The following is a 27,976-nucleotide window of genomic DNA, read 5'->3' on the forward strand; positions in this document are numbered from 1 at the left end:
AGGAGGCATTTTTGGATCATGCGCATAAAGGTAGCTCCTGCATTCTTCAAACCGAATGGCATAGTGATGTAGTAGAAGCACCCGAATGGGGGTGATGAAGGCTGTTTTTAATTCATCGGGGCCATACAAACGGATCTGATGATAGCCCGAGTAGGCATCAAGAAATGACAAACGCTCGCAACTCGCAGTCGAATCGACAATTTGATCGATGCGGGGGAGCGGAAAATGGTCTTTTGGGCAGACCTTATTGAGATGCTTGAAGTCGATGCACATTCGGAGCGACTTGTCCTTCTTGGGCACCATGACAACATTGGCGAGCCACTCGGAGTGGTGAACCTCGCGAATGAAGTTGGCTGCCAGAAGCTTGGCTACCTCTTCTCCGATTGCCTTCCTCTTGTGCGCGGCGGACCGTCGCAGGCGTTCTCGGACAGGCCGAGCGGTGGGATCCACATGCAGTCGTGCTCAGCCAACTCCCTGGGTACACCTGACATGTCAGAGGGTTTCCATGCGAAGATGTCCCAGTTCAAACGGAGGAATTGGGTGAGCTCGGCTTCCTATTTAGGATCGAGGGTGGTGGAGATGTTCGTCGGGGCAGCAGTGTCGTCCGTCGGGTGGATGCTGACCTTCTTCGTCTCTCCCGCCGACTGGAATGCAGACTCCGAAGCTGGCTTCTTCGAGTGCATCAAGTCAGCGGGGTCGACTGTTTTCTTGTACTCGAGCTCGAGGACGGCCATCTGCTGGTCGGCGATTCTTGATCCCTGCTGCAGACACTCTTCGGCCCGCTGTCGATTGCCCGTGATGGTGATCACACCTTTCAGGCATGGCATTTTCAGCTTCAGGTATACGTAACACGGACGGGCCATGAAACGCGCATACGTTGGGCGGCCCAGAATTGCGTGGTAAGTGCTCTGGAAGTCCACCTCTTCGAATGTAAGCTTTTCCTTGCGGAAGTTCTTGTCAGAGCCGAAAACGACGTCCAACGCGATCTGGCCGAGTGACTTGGCCTTCCGTCCAGGGACGACTCCATGGAACTGCATGCTGCTCTCACTGAGTTTGGACATCAGAATGCCCATCCCCTTGAGAGTGTCGGCGTACATGATTTTCAAGCCGTTGCCGCCGTCCATGAGGACTTTGCGCAGTCGGACTCCTTCCACCACCGGGTCGACGACCAGAGCCTGTCTCCCTGGGGTAGGTACGTGTGCTGGATGATCCAACTGGTCAAAGGTGATCGCAGTCTGAGACCATTTGAGGAACTTGGGGTTGGTAGGGGTGGCCATGTTCACCTCCCTGTTCACCAGCTTCAGTCGACTCTTGCTCTCAACGTCAGCAAAAATCATCAGTGTTGCATGGACTTGGGGGAACGGATCCTCCTTATCCTCCTCATCCTGTTCATTGTCCTTTTCACTCGGTTGCCCTTCGCTAAACCCCTGGATCAGGAGGCGACACTGTCGAGTGGTATGCTTCGGATGTATGGGGTTGCCCTCTTCATCCATCTTCGTATGAACCGGACATGGCTGGTCCATGATGGGATTATTGAACTGCTTCTTCTTGGGGGTAAACTGAGCCTTCCCTTTGCCCTTGAACTTGGCATTGGTTACGGCTGCAGCTTCTGCCTGCGGAGTGGACGGAGCTTTCTGCTTCTGCTTCCGAGTGTTACTCCCATCTCCATCGCCGACTGTCTTGTGCTTGCCGCTTCGGATGCGGTCCTCTTCTTCACCATTTGCATAGCGTGCTGCTATCTCCATCATCTTGCTCATGGAGATGTCACCTGTTCGGCCGAACTTTAGGTACAGATCCCTGTACCGCACGCGTGCCTTGAAGGTGCAGACTGCTTGATGCTATGTGACGTTCTCCACCATGTGGTAGAGAGTTGTCCAATGCTGAATGAAATCACGCAGGGGCTCATTCTGCTTCTGGACGCAATGCTGGAGCTCCACGAGGCCCGCAGGGCGCTTGCACGTCCCTTCGAAGGTCCTGATGAACACTCGGGCCAGATCTGCCCAACTGTAGATGCTTGAGGGGGCCAACTGATTCAGCCACGCTCGCGCCGAGCCATCGACCATCAGAGGGAGGTGCTTTATGGCGACATATGGTCGTCTCCTCCTCCGATCTGGACTGCTACTCGGTAATCATCCAGCCACATTTCTGGCTTGGACTCTCCTGTAAACTTGCTGATTCCCGTTGCCAATCGGAAGTTGGGAGGGATGTCAGCCGAACGGATGGCTCGACTGAAACACTTGGGACCAGAAACGATGGTCCTGCTTCCACTCGGACGGTCAATATCGTAACCATCGCGGTGGGCTCGGCCCCTGTCGACCCTCCGCTGGGCGATACGCCCTCTCGCGTGGGGCCTTGGGTCATAAGTGTCACCGACTGAACACCGATCATCATGATGTCGGGGCCGTAGGGCCCACCCCGCGGAGGGGTGCGTGAACAGCGACGATCTTCGGGATTTATGGAACGGCTGCCTCCCCTGTGTCGCTGATGAGAACCAGGGCTGTGAACCGACCGATGCGTATTCACATGAACAGAACTATTGTGGATCCTGTTGTGCGACTGGGAAACAGCCGAATTTTGCTGCTGCGCCGTGTGCAACAGGGCGCGGATTTGCTCGATCCCCCTGCTAGCCTCTGAGTCAGTCGGCTGAAGGGAATCGGCTATCTTGGCAGCCGCAGCCAAGTTGAGGAGGGGTGTGCGGAACAACTCCACGTTGCTCCGCCGAGTGTGTCGGCTGGCAGAACGGCGAGGCGGACGACGCGCGCCGGACGTTTCGCCAATCTCGTGCTCGTTCCGGCCAGCTTGACGGGGATCTTCATGGGAGTTGGCCATGTGTACTTCTGCTGGAGGCCCGCGACCCGTGTACTCGGAAGGAAACTCAGTCGGAACCGAGTCCGAGCGCTCGGACGGCGGGGCAACCACAACTGACTCTAGAACCGCCACTTGTGAAGACGCGTTCTGGCGCGCCTGGGCGTGTTGCACCCAACGCTGGAGCCGCGGACGGCGGGACCGCTTGTTGCGGCACGTGACGGCGGTGTAGGTCGACACCGGAGCCGACTGCTGGAGAAGGAGAATGCCGTGGGCGCCGGCACGGAAGTGCGTAGCCCCGCGGCGGGGAAGTGCCTCGATGTCGAGAGGGGCGTCCCGAAGCCATGCCGAATCATCGACGATGAAGGAGAGAGCGCCGAAGAAGATCTCGTGACCCATGCTCGAATCTCCACCGGACGACATGACGGAATGAAGTAGTCGCAAACTCGCCGGAAGTCGCTTAGACGCCTGCCCCACGGTGGGCGCCAACTGTCGTGGGTATAAGCCTGACAGTAGATGTGTAGGGTACGAAAGGATGGGCAGAGCCTTAGCTACAGCGAGGTTGTATGAGTTCAGGCCCCTCCGCGGTGGAGGTAATAGCCCTACGTCTCAGTGCTCTGGGAGCTTGTTGTCGAGTGGAATATGGAATACAATGAATTGCTAACCCCTGCACCAGTGGGGGAGGGTGGCTTATATAGAGTGCGCTGCCCTCCATAACGGTTCGGTGCACAGGGGTGGAGTAGTGGCGAATAAATGCCTACGTTACAGGTAACGTACGTCTTAAATGCTAATAAAGGCACATGGAAACGTATGACCGTTTCCCTCCAGGGGGTTACGATGCATAGAGTGGAATCTAGTCGGTTAGTTTGATAAGCTCTGAATGCTAATCTCCGAATGGATGGTCGAGGATCTGTTACCGACTGGATGAAGGGAACTCCTTAGTTCAGTCGGAACTGACTAAAGGCCTTGTCCCTTATGAGGGGTAGTCCTTGGGTTGGATCTATAGGGCAGGCCTATGACCCTACCCTAGGACTATGACCCCATCAGTCATGGCATGCAGCCGGCCCCAATTAGGTAATGGCGCGTGGCCGCACCGAATTAGGTCATGGCGCAGCTTTCTCTCCCTCCTCTAGTTCGTTCCACCTCTAGATCGGTTCGGCAGTACACGACAAAGCCCTGCCGGATCAGCTCCACCACCATCGCCGCCACACCGTCATGCTGGCGAAGAACTCATCTACCTCTCCATCCTTGCTTGCTGGATCAAGGAGGTGGAGATCGTCATTGAGCTATACGTGTGCTAAACGCGGAGGTGTCATCCGTTCGGCACTAGATTGGGAAGGATCGTGATGGGTTCACGGGACGGATCGTGATGGGATCGCGGGACGAATCATGACGAGATCGCGGGACGGATCATGACGAGATCGCGGGACAGATCATGACGAGATCGCGAGACGGATCATGACGAGATCGCGGGACAGATCTTGATTGTATCGCAAAGACGTTCAACTACAACAAGCACGTTATATACGCTTCCGCTTAGCGATCTACAAGGGTATGTAGATACAATCTCTCCTCTCGTAGATGGTCATCACTATGGATAGATCTTGTGTGCGCGTAGGATTTTTTTTGTTTCCCATGCAATGTTCCACAATAGTGGCATCATGAGCTAGGTCTATGCTAGATGACATCTCGAGGAGAACACAAAGGAGTTTGCGGGCGTTGATATTCATATTGCGTCCCTCCTTAGTCTTTTCTTGATTCGATGGTATTGTTGGATGAAGCTTCCCGGACCAACCTTACTTGTACGCTTACGAGAGACCGGTTCCATCGACTGACATGCAACTTGTTGCATAAAGATGGATGGCGGATGTCTGTCTCTCCTACTTAAGTTGAATCGGATTCGACAAAGGCAGTCCTTGGAGAAGGTTAAATAGCAACCTATGTATCACCGTTGTGGTTTTGCGTAGGTAAGAATCGTTCTTGCTAGATACCCATAGCAGACACTGAGTCATTCATAGCCTTGGGCCTTGGGCCTTCGTCATTCATAGATACTCGTAGGTTTTGAGATGGTTAAATAGCCTTGGGCCTTCGTCATTCATCTGAGTCGCCTTATGGGGCCAAATATGAGTCGTCCATCAGGTCATTGCTGAGTCGTCGGTGAGTCGCCACGTCTTTGACGGGTCAAACTTCAAGCCGGGTTACACCGTGAGGTAAATCCCCAACACATATGGTTCTCGAAAATGCCCGACATGCGGAGAAGCATTTCTCAATTTAAAAGGATCGACCAAGGATCATCGAGTGTTAAACTGGAAGAGAGCACACGGGCATATGATGCTGACGGATGACTACATTGTCCCCGATGCACTATCTGAGTCCTTTTTCCATCATCCATTTCAGATCAGCCAAACTGTGTTCGATCGATTACCTCTATTTTTCAGCGCGGCGCTTGTTTAGTGCGTGTGTTGAAGATGCTCTGAGTAAGAACAAAACTATGTACAAATACCAAAACCAGTGTACCTCAAATGGCTAGGATTGTCAGGTACTTTTCGACAAACTTTATTCAAGGGCTGCAATAAGCCTACTACTAGATGGAAAGTAGAGTCGACGGTCACCTTCACTGAGATCAACCCTAAACCAGCCTTTATCTCTCGAGTATCAACTCCATGCCTGTGTGCCCTGAAGGAACAACAGCGCTCCGCTAAATCGGATGGCCCCGAGGCCACCTTGAACTTCATAACCAGAGTGGAACCATCCACTACAGCAACCACAGAGCTCCTTAAATGGCGTGACTCGCCAACTGTACCCTTGAAGAGACGAATTGCTTTGTACTGTAGTAACCACCGATGGAACAACGGATGCCCATAGCAAAACTGCTCTGCACTTCTGACACGGCAACTTCAACATTCGCCATGACTGCTTCATCAATACATGCTATGGTGAAGTCAACCGTGCCACAGTCGCCACGGATGCGGTTTCTCTGTGCACAATTCCATGGGCCCCACATGTGGTCTATGTCTGACACACCGTCGATCAGCTGGTAATCATCCCTTTCTTCCTTACCTACCTTGATCCTCATGTCATATTCCAGTAGAATAGTGGAAACCATATCTATCCCTCGCTTAGGGCCAACCATGTCGATGAGAGAACCCTGCAAATCTGTTATGCCCTGTTTGGTTGCATAGAATTGAGCATGGAATTAAGGAATCTAGAATTAGGCCCCTAATTCTTTTGTTTGGTTGTACTAGGAATTTGCATCTCGAAACCCAGGCCCAATTCCGAGCAGACCCGCCCCGCGTGCGAACCATTTCCGAGCTTTGGAGGTGGGAATCTCGCGGAATCTGGGGCGTCTCGCATTTCTTCCCCGACCTGCTGCCCACCTTCTCCTCGCCGCCTCCCTCGCGACCACAGACGAGGCGGGAGTCCTCGCCGGCGGCCCGAGCAGGTGAGCCTCCATCTCCAGCCCTTCCTCCTCTTCCCCGCCCACCTTCTCCTCGCCGCCTCCCTCGCCCATCTCGCCCCTACCCCTGGCCGGCCCCTCCCCGCATAGGCCGAACCCTAGATCGGGGATTGACGGGGGGATGGTGACCGACGGCAGCCATGGATGCTGCGGCGTGGCGGGTCCACATCCCTTCCCCCCTCGCTGACCCGCGGCCACCCCGCGCTCTGACCCCGCCGACGCCGCACGGCCGCACCGCACCCCTGCTCTGCTTCCTCCTCCCTCGCCTCGCGCCGTCGGCCCCTCCACCGTGCTCTGCTTCCTCCTCCCTCGCCTCGCGCCGTCGGCCCCTCCACCGTGCTCTGCTTCCTCCTCCCTCGCCTCGCGCCAGCAGGGCTTGAATGAGTGGTCTGGTTATTGTTTTGGGCTTGGGCATGTATGCCTATTTTGTGCTATTGCTAGTTCATTAGTAGTGAATATGAGAACGAAAATGCAATAGAAATCTGAGAATAAAATTGGGTATTGGCTAGTTATACCCTGCTAGTTCATTTATGCATGTATGCCTATTTTGTGCTATTGCTAGTTCATTAGTAGGTGAATATGAGAACGAAAATGCAATAGAAATCTGAGAATAAAATTGGGTATTGGCTAGTTATACCCTGCTAGTTCATTTATGCATGTATGCCTATTTTGTGCTTAGGTTGTGTTTGATGAATGTTTGATTTAAAATGTATGTGCTATGCTTGCTTATATGCTTGTTCATCATGTAGCATCATCATGTCTAATCAAGAGTTGGTCGATTATGTTACCGAAGAGAACAGAAGAAGAAAAAGAGCGCACCTTTGAGTCACTCATGGCACTACCTCGGGACTTGAGGAAGCCGTGGCTCTTGACCTTGCCTCGATGATTGCTACCCTTGTGGTTGTTCTTATGAACTATTATTTATGTACTTTGTAAGACTTAAACTACCCCCTTTCTGCTACTTGTAAGACATAAACTACGCACTTTGTCCTATTTGTAAGACAAAAACTACCCGCTTTATGCTATGTGTTGGAGACATATTTATCATCCATGTTATATTGTTCAAAGTCTAAAAAAATTCAATTCCACATGATGTACATCCAAACAGGATTTGGAATTTCATTTCAGCCTTGATTCTAGGGACGAATACCATGGCATCCAAACAGCAAAACTGGAATTCCATTGAAATCGTTGATTTGGAATTCCATTGCCAATTCAATTCCGCGGCGAATTCTGCGCAACCAAACAGGGCATTACTGTTTAGTAAGTAGCTCTTCACATAGAAGTAAGTAAGAAACAACTACCTAAAGCTTTATGCTACCTTTGTTTTGTAAATGTAAGACATTCTGGCAATTCAAATTGAACTACCAGAACACATCTTACATTTAGGAACAGAGGGTGTACTTCTCTAAGCTGTTTTACTTGCAACAACATTAGTTTTGTGATAGTTCACAATTGCTGACCAACATCTTTGCCACATATCAAACTGACTGGTTACATAGTGTACACCAATCTTTGGGAGGGGAAATTGTCCCTCGGTATTTATTTGATATTGTCCGGATCCCAATTTTTACATAAGCACGTCGAAATGAGAAGAGAAAACAAAATGACTTATAGTGATGCAATGATTCATGCTGGTGTGTTAAGTAGAAACTAAGAGCCCGAACTATTCAGTTTGATTTTGTTTGGAATACATGATCTACTCACTCAGTTCAATAATTTATAAGTTTCTCACAATAAATCACCATTCCTCAATATAAACTTGGTGTAATGGTGGCCTAAACAATCCAAACTACAATTCTGGTACGTTTGTACAGATAAATCACAAGACTTGAGAGTGCTTGCTGTTCCATGCATACACTAGGTTTGGCCTTACAATGTGAAATGAATAGATTTGACATAAATCAGGTATTCGACCCCCCCCCCAACACACACAATTCCATACAGTATAAATCATGGGCCCTCGGGTGGTTTCGCCTACGCTGCAACATCCACCTAATGTGAGAACTTCCCCAGTGGGGTACCTTATACCATATGGAATGCTTAAAGGGGCCAAATACCTTGTTTTATATTTGAGGGGGGTAAGTAGACTGCTTGAAATAATCACAGGTAAGTATGGATTTGCACCTGCTTCACAATGATGGGATCATCCCTGCTGATATTGACAACATAATTACGCAATGGATCCAGATAATCCCGCACTGCTATGTATCCATACAACTCTACTGGGCCAAGATCCACAGTAAGTTCAGCCAACTTGAATGAGAAAATTTGTAACACGCGATCAGGTACATGCCTATAGCATTCTCCGTTGTAGAAGGTGCAATCTGTGGGATCTGGTAGCCGAGCTTCATAAATAAAAAAGTAAAGAAATAAGTTACTTGTAATTTTTTATTTTTTAAAAAATGGAGGAAGACCTCCGACCTCTGCATTTGAGCGATGCATGCAGCCATTTTATTAACTATTTACAAAGACCTTATAAAGTAATACATCAGTAAGACTGAAGCCACCGTCTAGACAACATATGTCGCTATTTCTATACAGTTGATGAAGGGATGCTGATAGCCTGGGCCTAATACCAAACAGACCTCGCAGCCAAACCTAACATCTAAAACCTGAAGCCCCAACCAAGCCACGTGCCGGGTATGGGGCACCCACCGGTCTGCGCGCACACTCAGAGGTCTCCGCCGCCAACTGCCATCAATCCATCTTCAGAACTGTACTGACGCATCCACCTTGCCCGGTCTAGCTGCCGTCGACGCCACCACGACGCCAGACAACGTGGCCCTCCTGCGCGAGTCCATCCTCGCACATCAGACGCCTAATCACCAGGGTGCCACGCCATCGAGATCCGTCGCCTTCAATGTGCAGGGTGAAGCACCGCTCCTTCGGAGAAAACATCCACTGGTCCCCCGAACCCGCGTACACCTCCAAGAATGACGCCCCCAAGGGGGAGACGACACAAGCGTGTCGCCGTCTTCTGATCTATCGATCTAGGGATTCCCCCGGAGGTAGCAGATACTGGTCTAGAACTTCTCCTCGGCGATGCCTTCAAGAAGGGAACGACGCGTCGTCCTCGCCGGCCTTGGCATCTACCCAAGAGCAGGTTTTCACCCAGATCTGTTCGGAGAACTCCATCCAGCTTCTTGTGCACGGGTCGCCACCTTCTCTGCTGGAGACTACATCAAAGGATCCAGCCGCCGCCGCTTGAACGGCCGAAGCACCACCACGGTGACAAAGCAGCCCGACACTGACTGGACTGCGAGTGGGAAGACGGAGACTGCAAAGGTGACGCCTCCAAGAAGGTAACGACGCGTAGGCGCCGTCGTCATCCGCCACGACCGAAGTCGGATCACGGATTTCACCGACAGCCGTCCGTCCCCACTCCATCCACACCCAGCTGGCCGACCACCTCCGATGAAGAAGAAGGCCACCACCACCAAGCCTAGTGCCGGCGCCCCAGACATCCTCGTGTTGCAGATCAAGTCCATGAGCAGTGCACCGCTGACGGCAATTGAAATCAGTAGCACACCGAATCAGCCCGACTGAGTCAAGGCCAGATCCGTCGCTGCTGGTGCCGTCCTCCTACGCCGCCGCCGCACCACAGCCATGCCGCCGTCGATCTGCGTCACTGCTGTTGGAATTATGCCCTAGAGGCAATAATAAATATAGTTATTATTATAATTCATGTATCAAGATAATCGTTTATTATCCATGCTATAATTGTATTGAATGAAGACTCATTTACATGTGTGGATACATAGACAAAACACTGTCCCTAGCAAGCCTCTAGTTGGCTAGCCAGTTGATCAAAGATAGTCAGTGTCTTCTGATTATGAACAAGGTGTTGTTGCTTGATAACTGGATCACGTCATTAGGAGAATCACGTGATGGACTAGAACCAAACTAATAGACGTAGCATGTTGATCGTGTCATTTTGTTGCTACTGTTTTCTGCGTGTCAAGTATTTGTTCCTATGACCGGGAGATCATATAACTCACTGACACCGGAGGAATACTTTGTGTGTATCAAACGTCGCAACGTAACTGGGTGACTATAAAGATGCTCTACAGGTATCTCCGAAGGTGTTAGTTGAGTTAGTATGGATCAAGACTGGGATTTGTCACTCCGTGTGACGGAGAGGTATCTCGGGGCCCACTCGGTAATACAACATCACACACAACCCTTGCAAGCAATGTGACTTAGTGTAAGTTGCGGGATCTTGTATTACGGAACGAGTAAAGAGACTTGCCGGTAAACGAGGTTGAAATAGGTATGCGGATACTGACGATCGAATCTCGGGCAAGTAACATACCGAAGGACAAAGGGAATGACATACGGGATTATATGAATCCTTGGCACTGAGGTTCAAACGATAAGATCTTCATAGAATATGTAGGATCCAATATGGGCATCCAGGTCCCGCTATTGGATATTGACCGAGGAGTCTCTCGGGTCATGTCTACATAGTTCTCGAACCCGCAGGGTCTGCACACCTAAGGTTCGACGTTGTTTTATGCGTATTTGAGTTATATGGTTGGTTACCGAATATTGTTCGGAGTCCCGGATGAGATCACGGACGTCACGAGGGTTTCCGGAATGGTCCAGAAACAAAGATTGATATATAGGATGACCTCATTTGATTACCGGAAGGTTTTCGGAGTTACCGGGAATGTACCGGGAATGACGAATGGGTTCCGGGAGTTCACCGGGGGGGCAACCCATCCCGGCGAAGCCCATAGGCCTTGAGGGTGGCGCACCATCCCTTAGTGGGCTGGTGGGACAGCCCAAAAGGGCCCTATGTGCGTTGGAAGAAAAATCAAAGAGAAAGAAAAAAAAGGAGGAGGTGGGAAGGGAAGGAAGGACTCCCACCCACCAAACCAAGTCCAACTCGGTTTGGGGGGGGGAGACCTTCCCCCCCTTGGCTCGGCCGACCCCCTTGGGGCTCCTTGAGCCCCAAGGCAAGCCCCCCCCCTCTCCCACCTATATATACGGAGGTTTTAGGGCTGATTTGAGACGACTTTTCCACGGCAGCCCGACCACATACCTCCACGGTTTTTCCTCTAGATCGCGTTTCTGCGGAGCTCGGGCGGAGCCCTGCTGAGACAAGGTCATCACCAACCTCCGGAGCGCCGTCATGCTGCCGGAGAACTCTTCTACCTCTCCATCTCTCTTGCTGGATCAAGAAAGCCGAGATCATCGTCGAGCTGTACGTGTGCTGAACGCGGAGGTGCCGTCTGTTCGGCACTAGATCGTGGGACTGATCGCGGGACGGTTCGCGGGGCGGATCGAGGGACGTGAGGACGTTCCACTACATCAACCGCGTTCACTAACGCTTCTGCTGTGCGGTCTACAAGGGTACGTAGATCGAATATCCCCTCTCGTAGATGGACATCACCATGATAGGTCTTCGTGCGCGTAGGAAAATTTTTGTTTCCCATGCGACGTTTCCCAACAGTGGCATCATGAGCTAGGTTCATGCGTAGATGTCTTCTCGAGTAGAACACAAAAGTTTTTGTGGGCGGTGATGTGCGTTTTGTTGCCCTCCTTAGTCTTTTCTTGATTCCGCGGTATTGTTGGATCGAAGCGGCTCGGACCGACATTACTCTTACGCTTACGAGAGACTGGTTTCATCGCTACGAGTAACTCCGTTGCTCAAAGATGACTGGCGGGTGTCAGTTTCTCCAAATTTAGTTGAATCGGATTTGACCAAGGAGGTCCTTGGATGAGGTTAAATAGCAACTCATATATCTCCATTGTGGTGTTTGCGTAAGTAAGATGCGGTCCTACTAGATACCCATGGTCACCACGTAAAACATGCAACAACAAAATTAGAGGACGTCTAACTTGTTTTTGCAGGGTATGCTTGTGATGTGATATGGCCAACGATGTGATGTGATATATTGGATGTATGAGATGATCATGTTGTAATGGAAAATATCGACTTGCACGTCGATGGTACGGCAACCGGCAGGAGCCATAGGGTTGTCTTTATAACTAAAGTTTGTGCTTGCAGATGCGTTTACTATTTTGCTAGGATGTAGCTTTAGTAGTAATAGCATGAGTAGCACGACAACCCCGATGGCGACACGTTGATGGAGATCATGGTGTGGCGCCGGTGACAAGAAGATCGTGTGGTGCTTTGGTGATGGAGATCAAGGAGCACGTGATGATGGCCATATCATGTCACTTATGAATTGCATGTGATGTTAATCCTTTTATGCACCTTATTTTGCTTAGAACGACGGTAGCATTATGAGGTGATCTCTCACTAAAATTTCAAGACGAAATTGTGTTCTCCCCGACTGTGCACCGTTGCTACAGTTCGTCGTTTCGAGACACCACGTGATGATCGGGTGTGATAGACTCAACGTTCACATACAACGGGTGCAAAACAGTTGCGCACGCGGAACACTCGGGTTAAGCTTGACGAGCCTAGCATGTGCAGACATGGCCCCGGAACACATGAGACCGAAAGGTCGATCATGAATCATATAGATGATATGATTAGCATAGGGATGCTTACCACTGAAACTATACTCAACTCACGTGATGATCGGACTTGAGCTAGTGTAAGTGGATCATGAACCACTCAAATGACTAGAGAGATGTACTTTTTGAGTGGGAGTTTAGCGAATAATTTTATTAAGTTAAACTCTAATTATCTTGAACATAGTCTAAGTCCACTTTGAATATATTTGTGTTGTAGATCATGGCTCACGCGACAGTCACCCTAAATTTTAATACGTTCCTAGAGAAAGCTAAGTTGAAAGATGATGGAAGCAACTTTGTAGACTGGGCTCGTAATCTTAAGCTAATCTTACAAGCTGGGAAGAAGGATTATGTCCTTAATGCTGCGCTAGGAGATGAACCACCCGCTACGGCTGATCAGGATGTTAAGAACGCTTGGTTAGCACGTAAGGAGGACTACTCAGTAGTTCAATGTGCAGTCTTGTATGGCTTAGAACCGGGAGTTCAACGTCGCTTTGAGCGTCATGGAGCATTTGAGATGTTCCAGGAGTTGAAGTTTATCTTTCAGAAGAACGCCCGGATCGAGAGGTATGAGACCTCCGATAAATTCTATGCTTGCAAGATGGAGGAGAACTCGTCTGTCAGTGAACATGTGCTCAAAATGTCTGGGTACTCAAACCGTCTAGCTGAGCTGGGGATTGAACTCCCGCAAGAGGCTATCACTGACAGAATCCTTCAATCACTGCCGCCAAGCTATAAAGGCTTTGTGTTGAACTACAACATGCAAGGGATGAACAAGTCACCCGGCGAGTTGTTTGCGATGCTGAAAGTTTCAGAGTCTGAACTCCGTAAAGAGCATCAAGTGTTGATGGTGAATAAGACCACTAGTTTCAAGAGAAACGGCAAAGGCAAGAAGGGTAATTCAAAGAAGAGTGGCAAGCCTGTTGCCAATCCGACGAAGAAACCCAAAGCTGGACCTAAGCCTGAAACAGAGTGTTACTATTGCAAGGGTATGGGTCACTGGAAGCGCAATTTCCCCAAGTATCTGGCAGATAAGAAGGCGGCCAAAGAAAAATCAGGTATATTTGATATACATGTTATTGATGTGTACTTAACCGGCTCTCGTAGTAGTGCCTGGGTATTCGATATCGGTTCTGTTGCTCATATTTGCAACTCAAAACAGGAACTGCGGAATAGACGAAGGCTGGCGAAAGATGAAGTGACGATGCGCGTAGGAAATGGTTCCAAGGTTGATGCAATCGCCGTCGGCACAGTTTCACTTCAGTTACCATCAGGATTAGTTATGAACTTAAATCATTGTTATTTAGTGCCTGCGTTGAGCATGAACATTATATCTGGATCTTGTTTATTGCGAGACGGTTACTCTTTTAAGTTTGAGAATAATGGTTGTTCTATTTCTATGAGTAACATCTTTTATGGTCATGCACCCAATGTGAGAGGATTGTTCATATTGAATCTTGATAGCGATACACACATACATAACATTGAGACCAAAAGAGTTAGAGTTAACAATGATAGCGCCATATTTTTGTGGCACTGCCGCTTAGGTCATATTGGTGTAAAGCGCATGAAGAAACTCCATGCCGATGGACTTTTGGAGTCACTTGACTTTGATTCACTTGACACGTGCGAACCATGCCTCATGGGCAAGATGACTAAAACTCCGTTCTCCGGAACAATGGAGCGTGCAAATGACTTGTTGGAAATCGTACATACCGATGTGTGTGGTCCGATGAGCATGGAGGCACGCGGCGGATATCGTTATTTTCTCACCTTCACTGACGATTTGAGTAGATATGGTTATGTGTACTTGATGAAGCACAAGTCTGAAACATTTGAAAAGTTCAAGCAATTTCAGAGTGAAGTTGAAAATCATCGTAACAAGAAGATCAAGTTCCTACAGTCTGATCGTGGGGGTGAATATCTGAGTTTCGAGTTTGGTGCTCACTTAAGACAATGTGGAATTGTTTCACAGTTGATACCGTCTGGAACACCACAGCGTAATTGTGTGTCCGAACGTCGTAATCGTACTTTATTAGAGATGGTGCGATCTATGATGTCTCTTACCAATTTGCCGTTACCGTTTTGGGGTTATGCATTAGAAACAGCTGCATTCACTTTAAATAGGGCACCATCAAAATCCGTTGAGACGACACCATACGAACTGTGGTATGGCAAAAGGCCAAAGTTGTCGTTTCTTAAAGTTTGGGGATGTGATGCTTATGTCAAAAAGCTTCAGCCTGAAAAGCTGGAACCCAAAGTGGAAAAGTGCGTCTTCATAGGTTACCCAAAAGAGACAGTTGGGTACACCTTCTATCTCAAATCCGAGGGCAAAGTGTTTGTTGCTGAAAACAGAGCTTTTCTCGAGAAGGAGTTTCTCTCGAGAGAATTGAGTGGGAGGAAGATAGAACTTGACGAGGTTGTCGAACCTCTCATCCCTCTGGATGGTGGCGCAGGGCAAGGGGAAACCTTTCTCGTTGCAACGCCGGTTGAGGAGGAAGGTAATGATGATGATCATGAAACTCCGGTTCAAGTTTCTGTCGAACCACGCAGGTCGACGAGACCACGTGCTGCTCCAGAGTGGTACGGTAATCCCGTCTTGTCAATCATGTTGTTGGACAACAATGAACCTGCAAATTATGAAGAAGCAATGGTGGGCCCAGATTCCAACAAATGTCTAGAAGCCATGAAGTCCGAGATAGGATCCATGTATGAGAACAAAGTGTGGACTTTGGAGGTACTGCCTGAGGGCCGCAAGGCTATTAAGAACAAATGGATCTTTAAGAGGAAGACGGACGCTGACGGCAATGTGACCGTTTATAAAGCTCGACTTGTGGCAAAGGGTTTTTCACAAGTTCAAGGAGTTGACTACGATGAGACATTCTCACCCGTAGCGATGCTTAAGTCCGTCAGAATCATGTTAGCAATAGCTGCATTTTTCGATTATGAAATCTGGCAGATGGATGTCAAAACGGCGTTCCTTAACGGTTTCCTCAAGGAAGAATTGTATATGACGCAACCCGAAGGTTTTGTCGATCCTAAGAATGCTAACAAGGTGTGCAAGCTCCAGTGATCCATTTATGGACTGGTGCAAGCATCTCGGAGTTGGAACAAACGTTTTGATGAGGTGATCAAAGCATTTGGGTTTATACAAGTGGTTGGAGAATCTTGTATTTGCAAGAAAGTGAGTGGGAGCTCTATGGCGTTTCTAATATTATATGTGGATGACATATTGCTGATTGGAAACAACGTAGAGTTTTTGGAGAGCATAAAGAATTACTTGAATAAAAGTTTCTCTATGAAGGACCTAGGAGAAGCTGCTTACATTCTAGGCATTAAGATCAATAGGGATAGATCAAAACGCCTGATAGGAATTTCACAAAGCACATACCTTGATAAAGTTTTGAAGAGGTTCAAAATGGAACAGTCCAAGAAAGGGTTCTTGCCAATTTTACAAGGTACGAAATTGAGTAAGACTCAGTGCCCAACAACTGATGAAGATAGAGAGCATATGCGCTCCGTCCCCTATGCTTCAGCCATAGGTTCTATCATGTATGCAATGCTGTGCACTAGACCGGAAGTTAGCCTGGCCATAAGTATGGCAGGTAGGTTCCAGAGTAATCCAGAAGTGGATCACTGGACGGCGGTCAAGAATATCCTGAAGTACCTGAAAAGGACTAAGGAGATGTTTCTCGTATATGGAGGTGACGAAGAGCTCGTCGTAAAAGGTTACGTCGATGCAAGCTTTGACACAGATCCGGACGACTCTAAGTCGCAAACCGGATACGTATTTATTCTTAATGGGGGTGCGGTAAGCTGGTGCAGTTCCAAGCAAAGCGTCGTAGCAGATTCTACATGTGAAGCGGAGTACATGGCTGCCTCGGAGGCGGCTAAGGAGGGTGTCTGGATGAAGCAATTCATGACGGATCTTGGAGTGGTGCCAAGCGCAGTGAATCCAATAACCTTGTTCTGTGACAACACGGGTGCCATTGCCTTAGCAAAGGAACCACGGTTTCACAAGAAGTCCAGACACATCAAACGACGCTTCAACCTCATCCGCGACTACGTCGAAGGGGAGGACGTGAATATATGCAAAGTGCACACGGATCTGAATGTAGCAGACCCGCTGACTAAACCTCTTCCACGGGCTAAGCATGATCAACACCAGAACTGTAAGGGTGTTAGATTTATTACAATGTAATTCGCATGATGATGTGAGGACTAGATTATTGACTCTAGTGCAAGTGGGAGACTGTTGGAATTATGCCCTAGAGGCAATAATAAATATAGTTATTATTATAATTCCTGTATCAAGATAATCGTTTATTATCCATGCTATAATTGTATTGAATGAAGACTCATTTACATGTGTGGATACATAGACAAAACACTGTCCCTAGCAAGCCTCGAGTTGGCTAGCCAGTTGATCAAAGATAGTCAGTGTCTTCTGATTATGAACAAGGTGTTGTTGCTTGATAACTGGATCACGTCATTAGGAGAATCACGTGATGGACTAGACCCAAACTAATAGACGTAGCATGTTGATCGTGTCATTTTGTTGCTACTGTTTTCTGCGTGTCAAGTATTTGTTCCTATGACCATGAGATCATATAACTCACTGACACCGGAGGAATACTTTGTGTGTATCAAACGTCGCAACGTAACTGGGTGACTATAAAGATGCTCTACAGGTATCTCCGAAGGTGTTAGTTGAGTTAGTATGGATCAAGACTGGGATTTGTCACTCCGTGTGACGGAGAGGTATCCCGGGGCCCACTCGGTAATACAACATCACACACAAGCCTTGCAAGCAATGTGACTTAGTGTAAGTTGCGGGATCTTGTATTACGGAACGAGTAAAGAGACTTGCCGGTAAACGAGGTTGAAATAGGTATGCGGATACTGACGATCGAATCTCGGGCAAGTAACATACCGAAGGACAAAGGGAATGACATACGAGATTATATGAATCCTTGGCACTGAGGTTCAAACGATAAGATCTTCGTAGAATATGTAGGATACAATATGGGCGTCCAGGTCCCGCTATTGGATATTGACCGAGGAGTCTCTCGGGTCATGTCTACATAGTTCTCGAACCCGCAGGGTCTGCACACTTAAGGTTCGACGTTGTTTTATGCGTATTTGAGTTATATGGTTGGTTACCGAATGTTGTTCGGAGTCCCGGATGAGATCACGGACGTCACGAGGGTTTCCGGAATGGTCCGGAAACGAAGATTGATATATAGGATGACCTCATTTGATTACCGGAAGGTTTTCGGAGTTACCGGGATGTACCGGGAATGACGAATGGGTTCCGGGAGTTCACCGGGGGGGCAACCCATCCCGGGGAAGCCCATAGGCCTTGAGGGTGGCGCACCAGCCCTTAGTGGGCTGGTGGGACAGCCCAAAAGGGCCCTATGCGCATTGGAAGAAAAATCAAAGAGAAAGAAAAAAAAGGAGGAGGTGGGAAGGGAAGGAAGGACTCCCACCCACCAAACCAAGTCCAACTCGGTTTGGGGGGGAGACCTTCCCCCCTTGGCTCGGCCGACCCCCTTGGGGCTCCTTGAGCCCCAAGGCAAGGCCCCCCCTCTCCCACCTATATATACGGAGGTTTTAGGGCTGATTTGAGACGACTTTTCCACGGCAGCCCGACCACATACCTCCACGGTTTTTCCTCTAGATCGCGTTTCTGCGGAGCTCGGGCGGAGCCCTGCTGAGATAAGGTCATCACCAACCTCCGGAGCACCGTCACGCTGCCGGAGAACTCTTCTACCTCTCCATCTCTCTTGCTGGATCAAGAAGGCCGAGATCATCGTCGAGCTGTACGTGTGCTGAACGCGGAGGTGCCGTCCGTTCGGCACTAGATCGTGGGACTGATCGCGGGATAGCTCGCGGGGCGGATCGAGGGACGTGAGGACGTTCCACTACATCAACCGCGTTCACTAACGCTTCTGATGTACGGTCTACAAGGGTACGTAGATCACTCATCCCCTCTCGTAGATGGACATCACCATGATAGGTCTTCGTGCGCGTAGGAAAATTTTTGTTTCCCATGCGACGTTCCCCAACAACTGCCGCCGATCTGGCCGGAAAGGAGCACCGCCTCCCAACCAGATCGAGATCCGAGGAGAAAACCGCCGCCGCCACGCCACAAGGGCTTTGCCCTATGACGCCCCGGACGAAGGCGACGGAGGGGAGAGGAGGTGGGGGCGGCTGTAAGAGGAGGGCGGGGGCTCCCCGGTGTGGGGCGGCGCTGCCGCATGGGGGAGGGGGGGCTACATGAAAAAATAGTCGTCATACAAAAAGTAAGCGCTCACTAGAGGAGGAATCCATGGCCCTATTGGAAGTTTTCCTTTTTCATCCAAATGAAAATTACCGATGTTCCTTTTACTATGAATTTCACTCCATCAAAGGTTTTTGTTTTAGGAAACCCAAAGAAAAAGCAGGTAACATTTCATCATGTCAGCAAGTAAAGGTGCATTTTACCCTCAGAGATTATTTCATAACCCCCCTAAACTTATTTATTGGTTATGTCTACCCCAAGAATTACTAAAACAAGTAAATTCAGCCCTTGATGAAATTATTCTATTGTTTCCCTTTCTAGAAGTCTTATTGTAAGTTGATTTTTTATTTTGATGGTAGATAACATCACAGTCTATATAATAATAAAAAATCATAATTTTCCATCTTGCATACTTGGGAGCAACTAAACCTACTTCAACGCTCATGGTACAAAACTATGTGCTAAAAATGCAAGTTTATGAACATATTTCTGTACGGTACATGGTGACAACAAAGCTGAAGAATTTCCTTTCCTACCTTTGCAAAACCTAACAGATGCAACCCCTGAATGCCAATGCATCTACATTTTAACTTGCAGAAGTAATAAGGAAAGCAAAGAAAAACAGCCAGATGATTTCAACAGAGAACACATCAGTTGACACTATAGCTCGAAAAAGGTGCTCGTAACAAATTGAAATAGGTAAAGAGAGATTATTCACTTACTCTCACTACAGTCATGAATATTATAATCCCTTTTCCACGAATCAATGTCCCTGTATAAAGAACCATCACCGTGTGTGCTTTTCGGAAGAGTTCCCAGGTCAAGTACATCATCTTCTTCGTCATCGCTTGGCATCAATGCGCTCTTTGTATTAGTTGCACTCCTTCTGTTTTCATCACAACCAGAGATGTCCACAATTTTCGAAGATGCATCGTGTGCCGGCTATAGCATTCGTATCTTGCAAGGTTGTCCCACTCGTCATGCTCCGAGATCCATCACCAAACAGAACAAATGGCAAATCTAAGCACCCGAGAATTTTTTTTAATTCTTTTTCGGTTCCCCTTTTATTTCGTGGGATTAATTATAAGACCCCACGCCCCCTGCCTTATTTACAAAAAAATTCAACACATGAAGGATACTAGCAAAATGGCCCATGCGTTGTCACGGAAGAAAAAAAATATAATATCTAATGATGATGACCACATTATGTTCACATATCATCGCTTGATTTTAAAATTTTATGCACAAATGCAGGAAAATGTTTCTTCTTTTAAATTAATTCACAAGTTGAAGCAATCTTTACATTTACAAAAAATATATATCATGGTTGTCAAAAATCTTGGTAACTCAAAGATTTATTCTGAATATCAAGATTTTTTTTAGAAAACATAAAATAATAATCCGATCCATCCAACAGTTAATTCTTCAAAATTCACAAAGGTATATTGTCACAAAGACTTAGAAGCATTAATGTTTAACTACATACATTAGATCTTTCGTGAACAATTTTACAAATATGGGAACGATTTTAAAATCGAGAACATTTTTTACAATTTACAAACATTTACTACAAATCGTGAATATTTTTTATATTTCGAACGGGTTTAAATATTTTCGTTTGAATTGGCCACCAATTCAAGAAAAGACGAACATAATTTTTTATATTGGAGGATTTATTTTAAATTCACAAACATTTTTTGAAATGCATGAAGTTTTTCTGAATAAACAAACATTTTTATAAATCAGTAATATATTTATTAAATTCATGGACATTGTTTTGGAATTTGCAAAAAAATATAAAAACCGCCATAAATCAGTAATATATTTATTAAATCCATGGACATTGTTTTGGAATTTGCAAAAAAAAATATAAAAAACCGGTGCTTTTTTTAATCCACAAACATTTTATGTTTTCATCAGCATTTTAATTCAAAATTCCTATTTTTTAATATGCAAAAGTTTTTGTAATTATAAATTATTTAAATTAGAAATAAAATAAAATGGAATGGAAATTTTAAATAAAAAAATAGAAACTATCAAGACACGCATTAGCTATTTTTAAAATTTTAGGATATTTTTTAAATGCATTAACATATTTTAAATTAGAGAGCACTTTGTTAAATGCCTTTAATAATTTTTAATACATGGAATTGTACTTGAAATGATGGACTTTTATTATTGTACAAACATTTTTCTAAAATTGCAAACATTTTATTGTATATGCGAGCATTTTTTACAAAACCCCGAGCAGTTTTTGAAGTCACAAACATTTTATTTTTTAAATATGTTGATTTATAATTTTCAGTTTATTAAAAATTTAAAGATTATTTGAAGTTGTAAATTATGTAAAATAAAAAAATAAAACGGAACTGAAAATAAATAAATAAACGGAAATAAAAGCAAACGCCTGTGCATGGACCAGCCCATACGTTGTGCTGGATATTCTTCCAGCATGCAGAGCGTAAGAGCATCTCCAACAGCGCGCGGGACGGAAACGCGCGCTCCAGCTGCGGCGGGAAAACCGCGCGCGCGGGAACCGCTAGCTCGCGCGCGAAAAGGCGGCAGCCCGAGCGCCATTTTTGCGGCGCCGCGTCCCGCGCGCGTCATAAAAGGCAGCGCGCTGCCCCTGCCTCTCGCGCCGCGTTCTCTCTTCTCTCCTCCTCTGCCGCTCGCCCCGCCGCCGCGTTCTCCCTGCCTCTCGCGCCGCGCTCTCTCTCCCTTCTCGCGTCGCTGCCGCCGCCGACGAGCCACCATGCCGCCGCGCCGTCGGTCTGCGTCGGGCTACCGCGGCGTTCGCGAGTGCCCCAACGGCGGGTTCTACGCCGAGATACGCTCCGGCGATCTCCGGCTGAGCCTCGGCACGTACGACACGGCGCACGAGGCCGCCCGCGCGTTCGACGCGGCGGCGTGGCGCCTAGGCAGGCCGCGACTGCAGATGAACTTCCCCGACGTCCGCACGCTCCAGCAGGCATTAGACCTGGCCCCGCCGCCTCGTCTTAACTCCGCACAAGACCGTGCGGAGCACACTGCGATGCAGCGCCGCCTCCTCGTCGCCCAGGAGGACGAGCGGCTCATGGGGGAGTGGCGCCGACGCCACCCGGAAGACGTCGCCTACGAGCAGGAGTACTGGGAACGGCGTCGCGAGGAGGACACGCGCCGGCGCCGCGAGGAGCGGTTGGATAGACGTCGTCGGAAGGCTTTGGCGTGTGCGCAGGCCGACCTCGTCAATGCAGGCGGGAGTTCCTTCTTCGCTGAAGAAGATGAACGATGGTTTGACATTTGGATGTCAACCTCCGACGACACCGACGACGATGGTGGTGCAGATGACTGGAGCGACTAGGATTTTTTTTTATCGAACTATCTAGCACCGAACTATCTATCTATGTTTTCGAACTACCTATCTATTTGCTATCTATGTAAAATAACTTTGTATCTTTTTTATTTAAATGCAATCTATTTATTAAAAAAAATTGTGCGCGCTCCATTTTCGCGCGCTGCAAACCAGCGCTGCGCGACCCGCAAAACCAGTCGCCCAGCACGCTGCAAACTTGTTTTTTAGGCGCGGCGCGAAGCGCGCCTGTTGGAGATGCTAGAAGGTTTTTACATGGGTCGGCCCGGTCCAGGATTTTTGGCTTTGCGAAACGTTTTCTATTACTTACCGGTGGCATGGTGGGTAATTTATGCAAACTTTAGTGGTAATTTTCATGACGGATGACCAGGAACCGTATTTGCTTTATTATTAGGGAGAGATTTAAAAGGGATTTTTCTCAAATACCCGCAGATAATTAAAAGGGATAAAACCCCACAGTTGGTCAGAATCCAGATCCAAAACTATAGCAAGAAACTAAAGGCGCAAAATTTGGCATCAGATGAAGAGAACATACGTACCGGGAAACGAGTAAATTGGCTATTTGCCACTTTTAATATTGGGCTTCTTAAAATTGCCACTCTCAAGATTGGTTTCGTAAAAATGCCATCCAACCCGTGTGTACTTTGATTACAATGACATTTCCTCTTTTTCAATGCTTTTCTTTCTCTTTTCCCATTTCCTAGCATCCGAAGGGACCAAAATACCCCTAGCCTATGCACACGTACTAGTTTTTTTGCATCCAACTTGAAACAACGCCGTTCAGCGCGCGCCACTGGCCGAGATCACCGCACACAGTTTGCCAAGCCCTCCTCCGGTCCTCCCCCATGATTCATCAGCTCTTCTACCTGCACATTGTAGGGCTACTCCTGCTTGCCGATTGCTTGGAAGTGGGCTGCCGATTGGTTGGACATCGCGTGTCGCAGATTGCCTGGACGCCGCGCTTCTTATCTACACTCTGCGCCATCGATCTCTAGGTACCGCAGCGGCGGAATGGAACCCAATCCTTCTACACAGTATTGTTCTATCTATACCTTCGAATATGTCATTACTTGTGTTAACCTGCACATCAGAGACAACTAGTAGAAGTATACAAGGGAAATTTTAGAATATGTAAATTCTATTCTGCATGGTTCATTTAGAATGATGTCATGTTCTCCTACAACTTAATGATTTGTTCTACCTTGATGGTGTTATGTATAGGCCATTGATACCGCATTACATTCAGGCAAACTGTAGCGAATCTTCTGAATATATGTTCAACAATATGAAAATGAGAAGCAACATATTCATTTCATTGTATAACACACATACATGCGGACGCCTTGCTTTCTTGTTGGGAGAGGATACGTCTTCATAAGTAACAACAACTACAGAGGATGTCCACTACAGCTGCAACAAAGAAGTTGACTCCAAAGAGGAAGCTACAAATTAAAATTGGATGAACGATCTCTACGAAATTGATGCTATAGTTATTTGAGGAAGTTGAATACTCCCTTCGTTACTAATTACAAGTCTTTTTAGAGTTTTCACTAGAAAACTACATACGGATGTATATAGACATACATTAGCGTATATTCCTAGTAGAATCTTTAAAAAGATTTATATTTAGAAATGGAGGGAGTACAAGCTACAAGTGTTTTCATTCTATATGAACTCAGTTTCTCCAATATCCTTGAGCCATGAGCTACATTTTTTGAGCTGTGAACTCATTTCAGTTTTATCTATGAACTCGTTGTTTTATTTTGTGAGATGTGAATGCTGTTCAGATTAATCTATGATGTAAGGAAGGTAATCAGTAAGTTAATAAACTTGAACACCTCTCTAGCATGTCACACGGTGAGCTGCGCTAGCGTACATGCGCGGGTGAGCTGCGGTTGCTCGCGGGCATGGCCGGCAAGCTAGGGCGGCTCGTGCAGATGTGGACGAGCACCAGCGGCGAGCTCCGCCGTCGCGCACAGGCTTAGGTGAGCAACAGTGGGCGGTGGCGAACTGCAGTTGCTGGTGCAGGCGTTGGCAAGCTAGGGCGGCGAGTTGCGATGCCTCGCACTGGCATGCGAGCTACGGCGACGGGCTTTGGTGGAGAACTTAGCACCTCACAGACCCAAGCAATCCACACAGGCGTGAGATAAGGTTGAATTATCCAGGGGTATTTTGGTCCCTTCAGGTGCCAGGAAATGGAAAAAAGAGAAGAAAATCAATAAAAAAGAGAAAATGGCATGCTAATCAAAGTGCACACAATCTGAGTGACACTTTTACAAAGCCAATCTTGAGGGTGGCAATTTTGAGAAGCCCAATATTGAAAGTGGTAAAGCTCGTCGTGCAAGCGGTGGTGGCGGGGCAGAGGCCATGGAAGAGAGGAGAGGTCGCGAGGTAGAGGAGATGGCGACGCCAGGTCGCCGGAGGAGACGAAAACTCTGGCGGAGGATTGGCATCTCAGCGCGCGCGGCGGCGGGAGAGGAGAGGTGGGAGCGCGCGTAAGAAGAACACGGATCGGTTTCCTAGCCCGGCCGACTCGGTTGACCACATCCAAGCCCACGGCCATGTATGCCTATGTACTAGACCACCCTGTCGACTCGCACACACACACGACACGATCCCGTCGAACCAACAAGAGATCGATCGAAGCACAAGCATAGGTGCATTAGCATCGCCATGTTCAAAATTACAGGTGTTACTGAAAAGGACTGAAACTTATTGGCAGAGTGTCCCATGTTCAGAATCCGATCTTTGTGAACACAGTCACAAATTCAGTTTCTGCTGATAGACCGAAACTTTCAGCAAAATAACGAAACTCAAGTGCTCAACTCACTGCAAGAACCACCACATCTGTGCCAACCTCCAGATGCTCCATCCAAGAGAAATGCAGCTACCAACGTTGAAGTAGTGGCCACTGTCAACACATTACAGACTAATGCCGCCGCATCATTGTTCAAACAGTTTTGAAATATTAGAACCGTGGTGCCAACGCAAATAGGTCTGTTACTGTCAGGAAAACATTGACCAAGTTTAGCTAGCAGAAACACAACAAATTCTGGGTTTTCCTGAACCCATATCTCAACGGAAGGACCTGGGTTCGAATATCATCGTATCGGAGGCGGTGACGCTGTTGAAGGCGACTTCTAGCTAGGGGTCCTGGCTCTGCTACCTCTCTACTCTGCATCGACATCCGCGAACCGCAGCGCATCGTGACCTGAATTAGCAGAAAAATAGTTAAGCAGTTAGGCATGATGTGTCACAGCCTCACAGGTACTGCGACAAGTTTAAATGAGAAGATAAAAAAGAAAGCTGATGTACACAACCTCAAAACAATGTAATGTGTTGTGTGACAGAACCTGAATTTTGTCCACACATTACTCGAAACAGTCATAGTAGGCTAAAAAAAGCAGAAACCATTATCTTCTCTCTGAAGCTGAACTAGGCAAGACCGAACTGATTTGGGTTCTCAAGTTCAGAGGTTTTCCACAAGCAGCATATGGCATTAAATTGAATTACTGAATCGTCTGAGATTTTGAGTGGAAGCGCAGTGGCATTGAAACCAACTGTTTCCTCCATATCAAGGTTCAGTGTGGATTTTTGAATTATGAGATGATTTTCACCCCAACAAACAACTAGCTTCAGAGTTCAGACAACTTTCTAGATTAATGTCGTGCCTGCCTGTTGAACACCTATTGATTTGACTCAGCAACTCTTATTCATGTCTACTCCTAAAAGTTTTGAACACTGTTTTCCAAGCACGGGCAGATAACTGAAATGAAACCTAAAACATCCGGAGAAGATCAAGACTACTGCAAATAAGAGTTTGTTGCCAGAGGAGAAGAGCAGGAGGTTGAGGATGTGATGGAGGGGCTCTCACCAGGCGTCCTGGTGATGGCGACGGCGATGTGGAGGCTCTGGCGGCTGCTGGGCAGGTCCACGACGAGCGGGAAAAGCCGGCCGTCGCGTGTGGGGAGGCACATGATGATGTCGTCGACGCCCAAGATCGCAAGTGCGCCCAGCAGCCTGGCCAGCTCCTCCCTCAGGCGGAACACGGATCTCCCCCTGAACACGATCGAGCCGCTGGTGATGAGGTCCCCGCGGAAGCTCCTCCACGCGTACGTGATCACCCGCGACGGCGACATGGCGTCGGGGAAGGGAAGCTGCAGTTGAGTCGCAAAGAATACGAACTTGAGATGAGGAAGGCAAAGAACGCGCAAATTCGGCAAGAACAGAGCCAAGAATTGCTCCCATGCGAATGAAATTCGTGAAGAATCAAGAAGCGGGCATGGCGGGCTCGCTCACCCCAGTCGGACGTGGAAGGGGAGGCATGGCCTCCCTGGCGGGGATGGGCTCCACGACCCAGTGCGTCATCGTGCTGAGGTTGCCGGTGTCGTTGACGTCGGCGTCGTCGACGCTGGCGCCGTTGTTCCAGGGGAGGTACCTCCCGTTGGCGCGGAGGTAGCCGCGGTCGAAGTGTCGGAGCAGGACTTCGTCTCCGGATTCCGACCGGATGGCCAGCCAAAGGATGGCGGTCACCTCCGGGTGGTTGTAGTTGCGCTGCTCGACGCGGAGCCCGCGGTGGCCGAGCGGCGCCGGCACGGTCGTGGCGGCGAGGTAGCGGCCGTAGGCGGCGCTGTGGAGGTGCATGTACTGCGCGTGGGGAGGACCCTGGCGCAAATGAACCGCCCAGGCTACGTTCATCGAATCCCGGCGGCGGTGGAGGGAGACGCCATGGCCGTCCTCGTCGGCGTGCAGGTACGCGCCGCGCACGCGGCTGCGCAGGCGCACGTGGTGGCCGTGATGGAACTGCTCCATCGGTCGACGGCAGGCGCCGCTGGATAGAGAAATCGAGCAGGGGAGGAGAGGTGGGGACGGAGACGGTGATGGTGGGTTCTTGGTTTCTTGGCGCTCCGGCGACGGGGAGAAGATGAGAAGCGGAAGCTGTTGGTTGAGACGGTTATGTTCGGGCGCCAAGCCGGAGTATTTCAAGGCAGGGCAGGCACAAATGGGCCGGCTACTGGTTTTTACGGTTTTCATTTCGATTTTTTAGGTATGGTTTTTTCTTTTACATTATTTCCACTATTTCTTCATAAACTAAGTTTTCTGAAAAAAGTTCAGAATTTACAAATCTGCTTCCATTTAGAAAATATTTAAAATTCCAAGTTCTGTTCATGATTTCAAAAATGCTCACGTTTTTTAAACTGTGTTCCCGATTTAAAAATAATAATCATATTTCATAATTATGTTCATGATTTTTCAATTTTGTTCGCTGTTTCAAAAAAATTGTTGTCAATCCAAAATTTGTACTCAATTTCAAAAGAAGTTCACATTTTTCAATTGTTCATGTTCATCAAATTTCGTTCATGATTTGAAAATTGTTCATATTTTAAAAACAACTGTTCACTTCTTAGAATAAATTGTTACTAATTTGTTTAAAATTAAGAATTACTGGTTCACAATATAAAAAAGGAATTCAAACTTTGTTCATGATTTATTTATTTTTCATATTTTTGAAAAAAAAATCCTGATTTTAAATTTCTTCTTCGTGTTTTTTAAATTCTGTTGGACTTCAAAAAAGGTTCACAGTTTTTCA

General features: G+C 47.7%; 1 protein-coding gene and 1 pseudogene across 1 annotated transcript; both read right to left on the minus strand.

The window, feature by feature from the left end:
- Positions 1–5,294: 5,294 nt before the first annotated feature.
- On the minus strand, positions 5,295–20,019 carry LOC123409357 (annotated as a pseudogene).
- Positions 20,020–25,556: 5,537 nt separating this feature from the next.
- On the minus strand, positions 25,557–27,198 carry LOC123409359. The gene is made up of 3 exons (XM_045102286.1): positions 26,686–27,198; positions 26,261–26,543; positions 25,557–25,597 (listed from the first exon to the last, which is right to left on the minus strand). Exons 1-3 carry the CDS (start codon positions 27,196–27,198, stop codon positions 25,557–25,559), a joined length of 837 nt encoding a protein of 278 aa, XP_044958221.1.
- Between the last annotated feature and the right edge of the window lie 778 nt (positions 27,199–27,976).

The sequence above is a fragment of the Hordeum vulgare genome, chromosome 7H (genome assembly GCF_904849725.1).
Source record: "Hordeum vulgare subsp. vulgare chromosome 7H, MorexV3_pseudomolecules_assembly, whole genome shotgun sequence".
Classification (NCBI taxonomy): Eukaryota; Viridiplantae; Streptophyta; class Magnoliopsida; order Poales; family Poaceae; genus Hordeum; species Hordeum vulgare.

Coding starts and splice junctions, on each gene's coding strand:
- LOC123409359 (XM_045102286.1), bottom strand. CDS start 27,198: ATGGAGCAGTTCCATCACGGCCACCACGTGCGCCTGCGCAGCCGCGTG. Junction 26,544..26,685: donor CCCTTCCACGTCCGACTGGG/GTGAGCGAGCCC, acceptor ACTCAACTGCAG/CTTCCCTTCCCCGACGCCAT. Junction 25,598..26,260: donor CGCCATCACCAGGACGCCTG/GTGAGAGCCCCT, acceptor CTGCTAATTCAG/GTCACGATGCGCTGCGGTTC.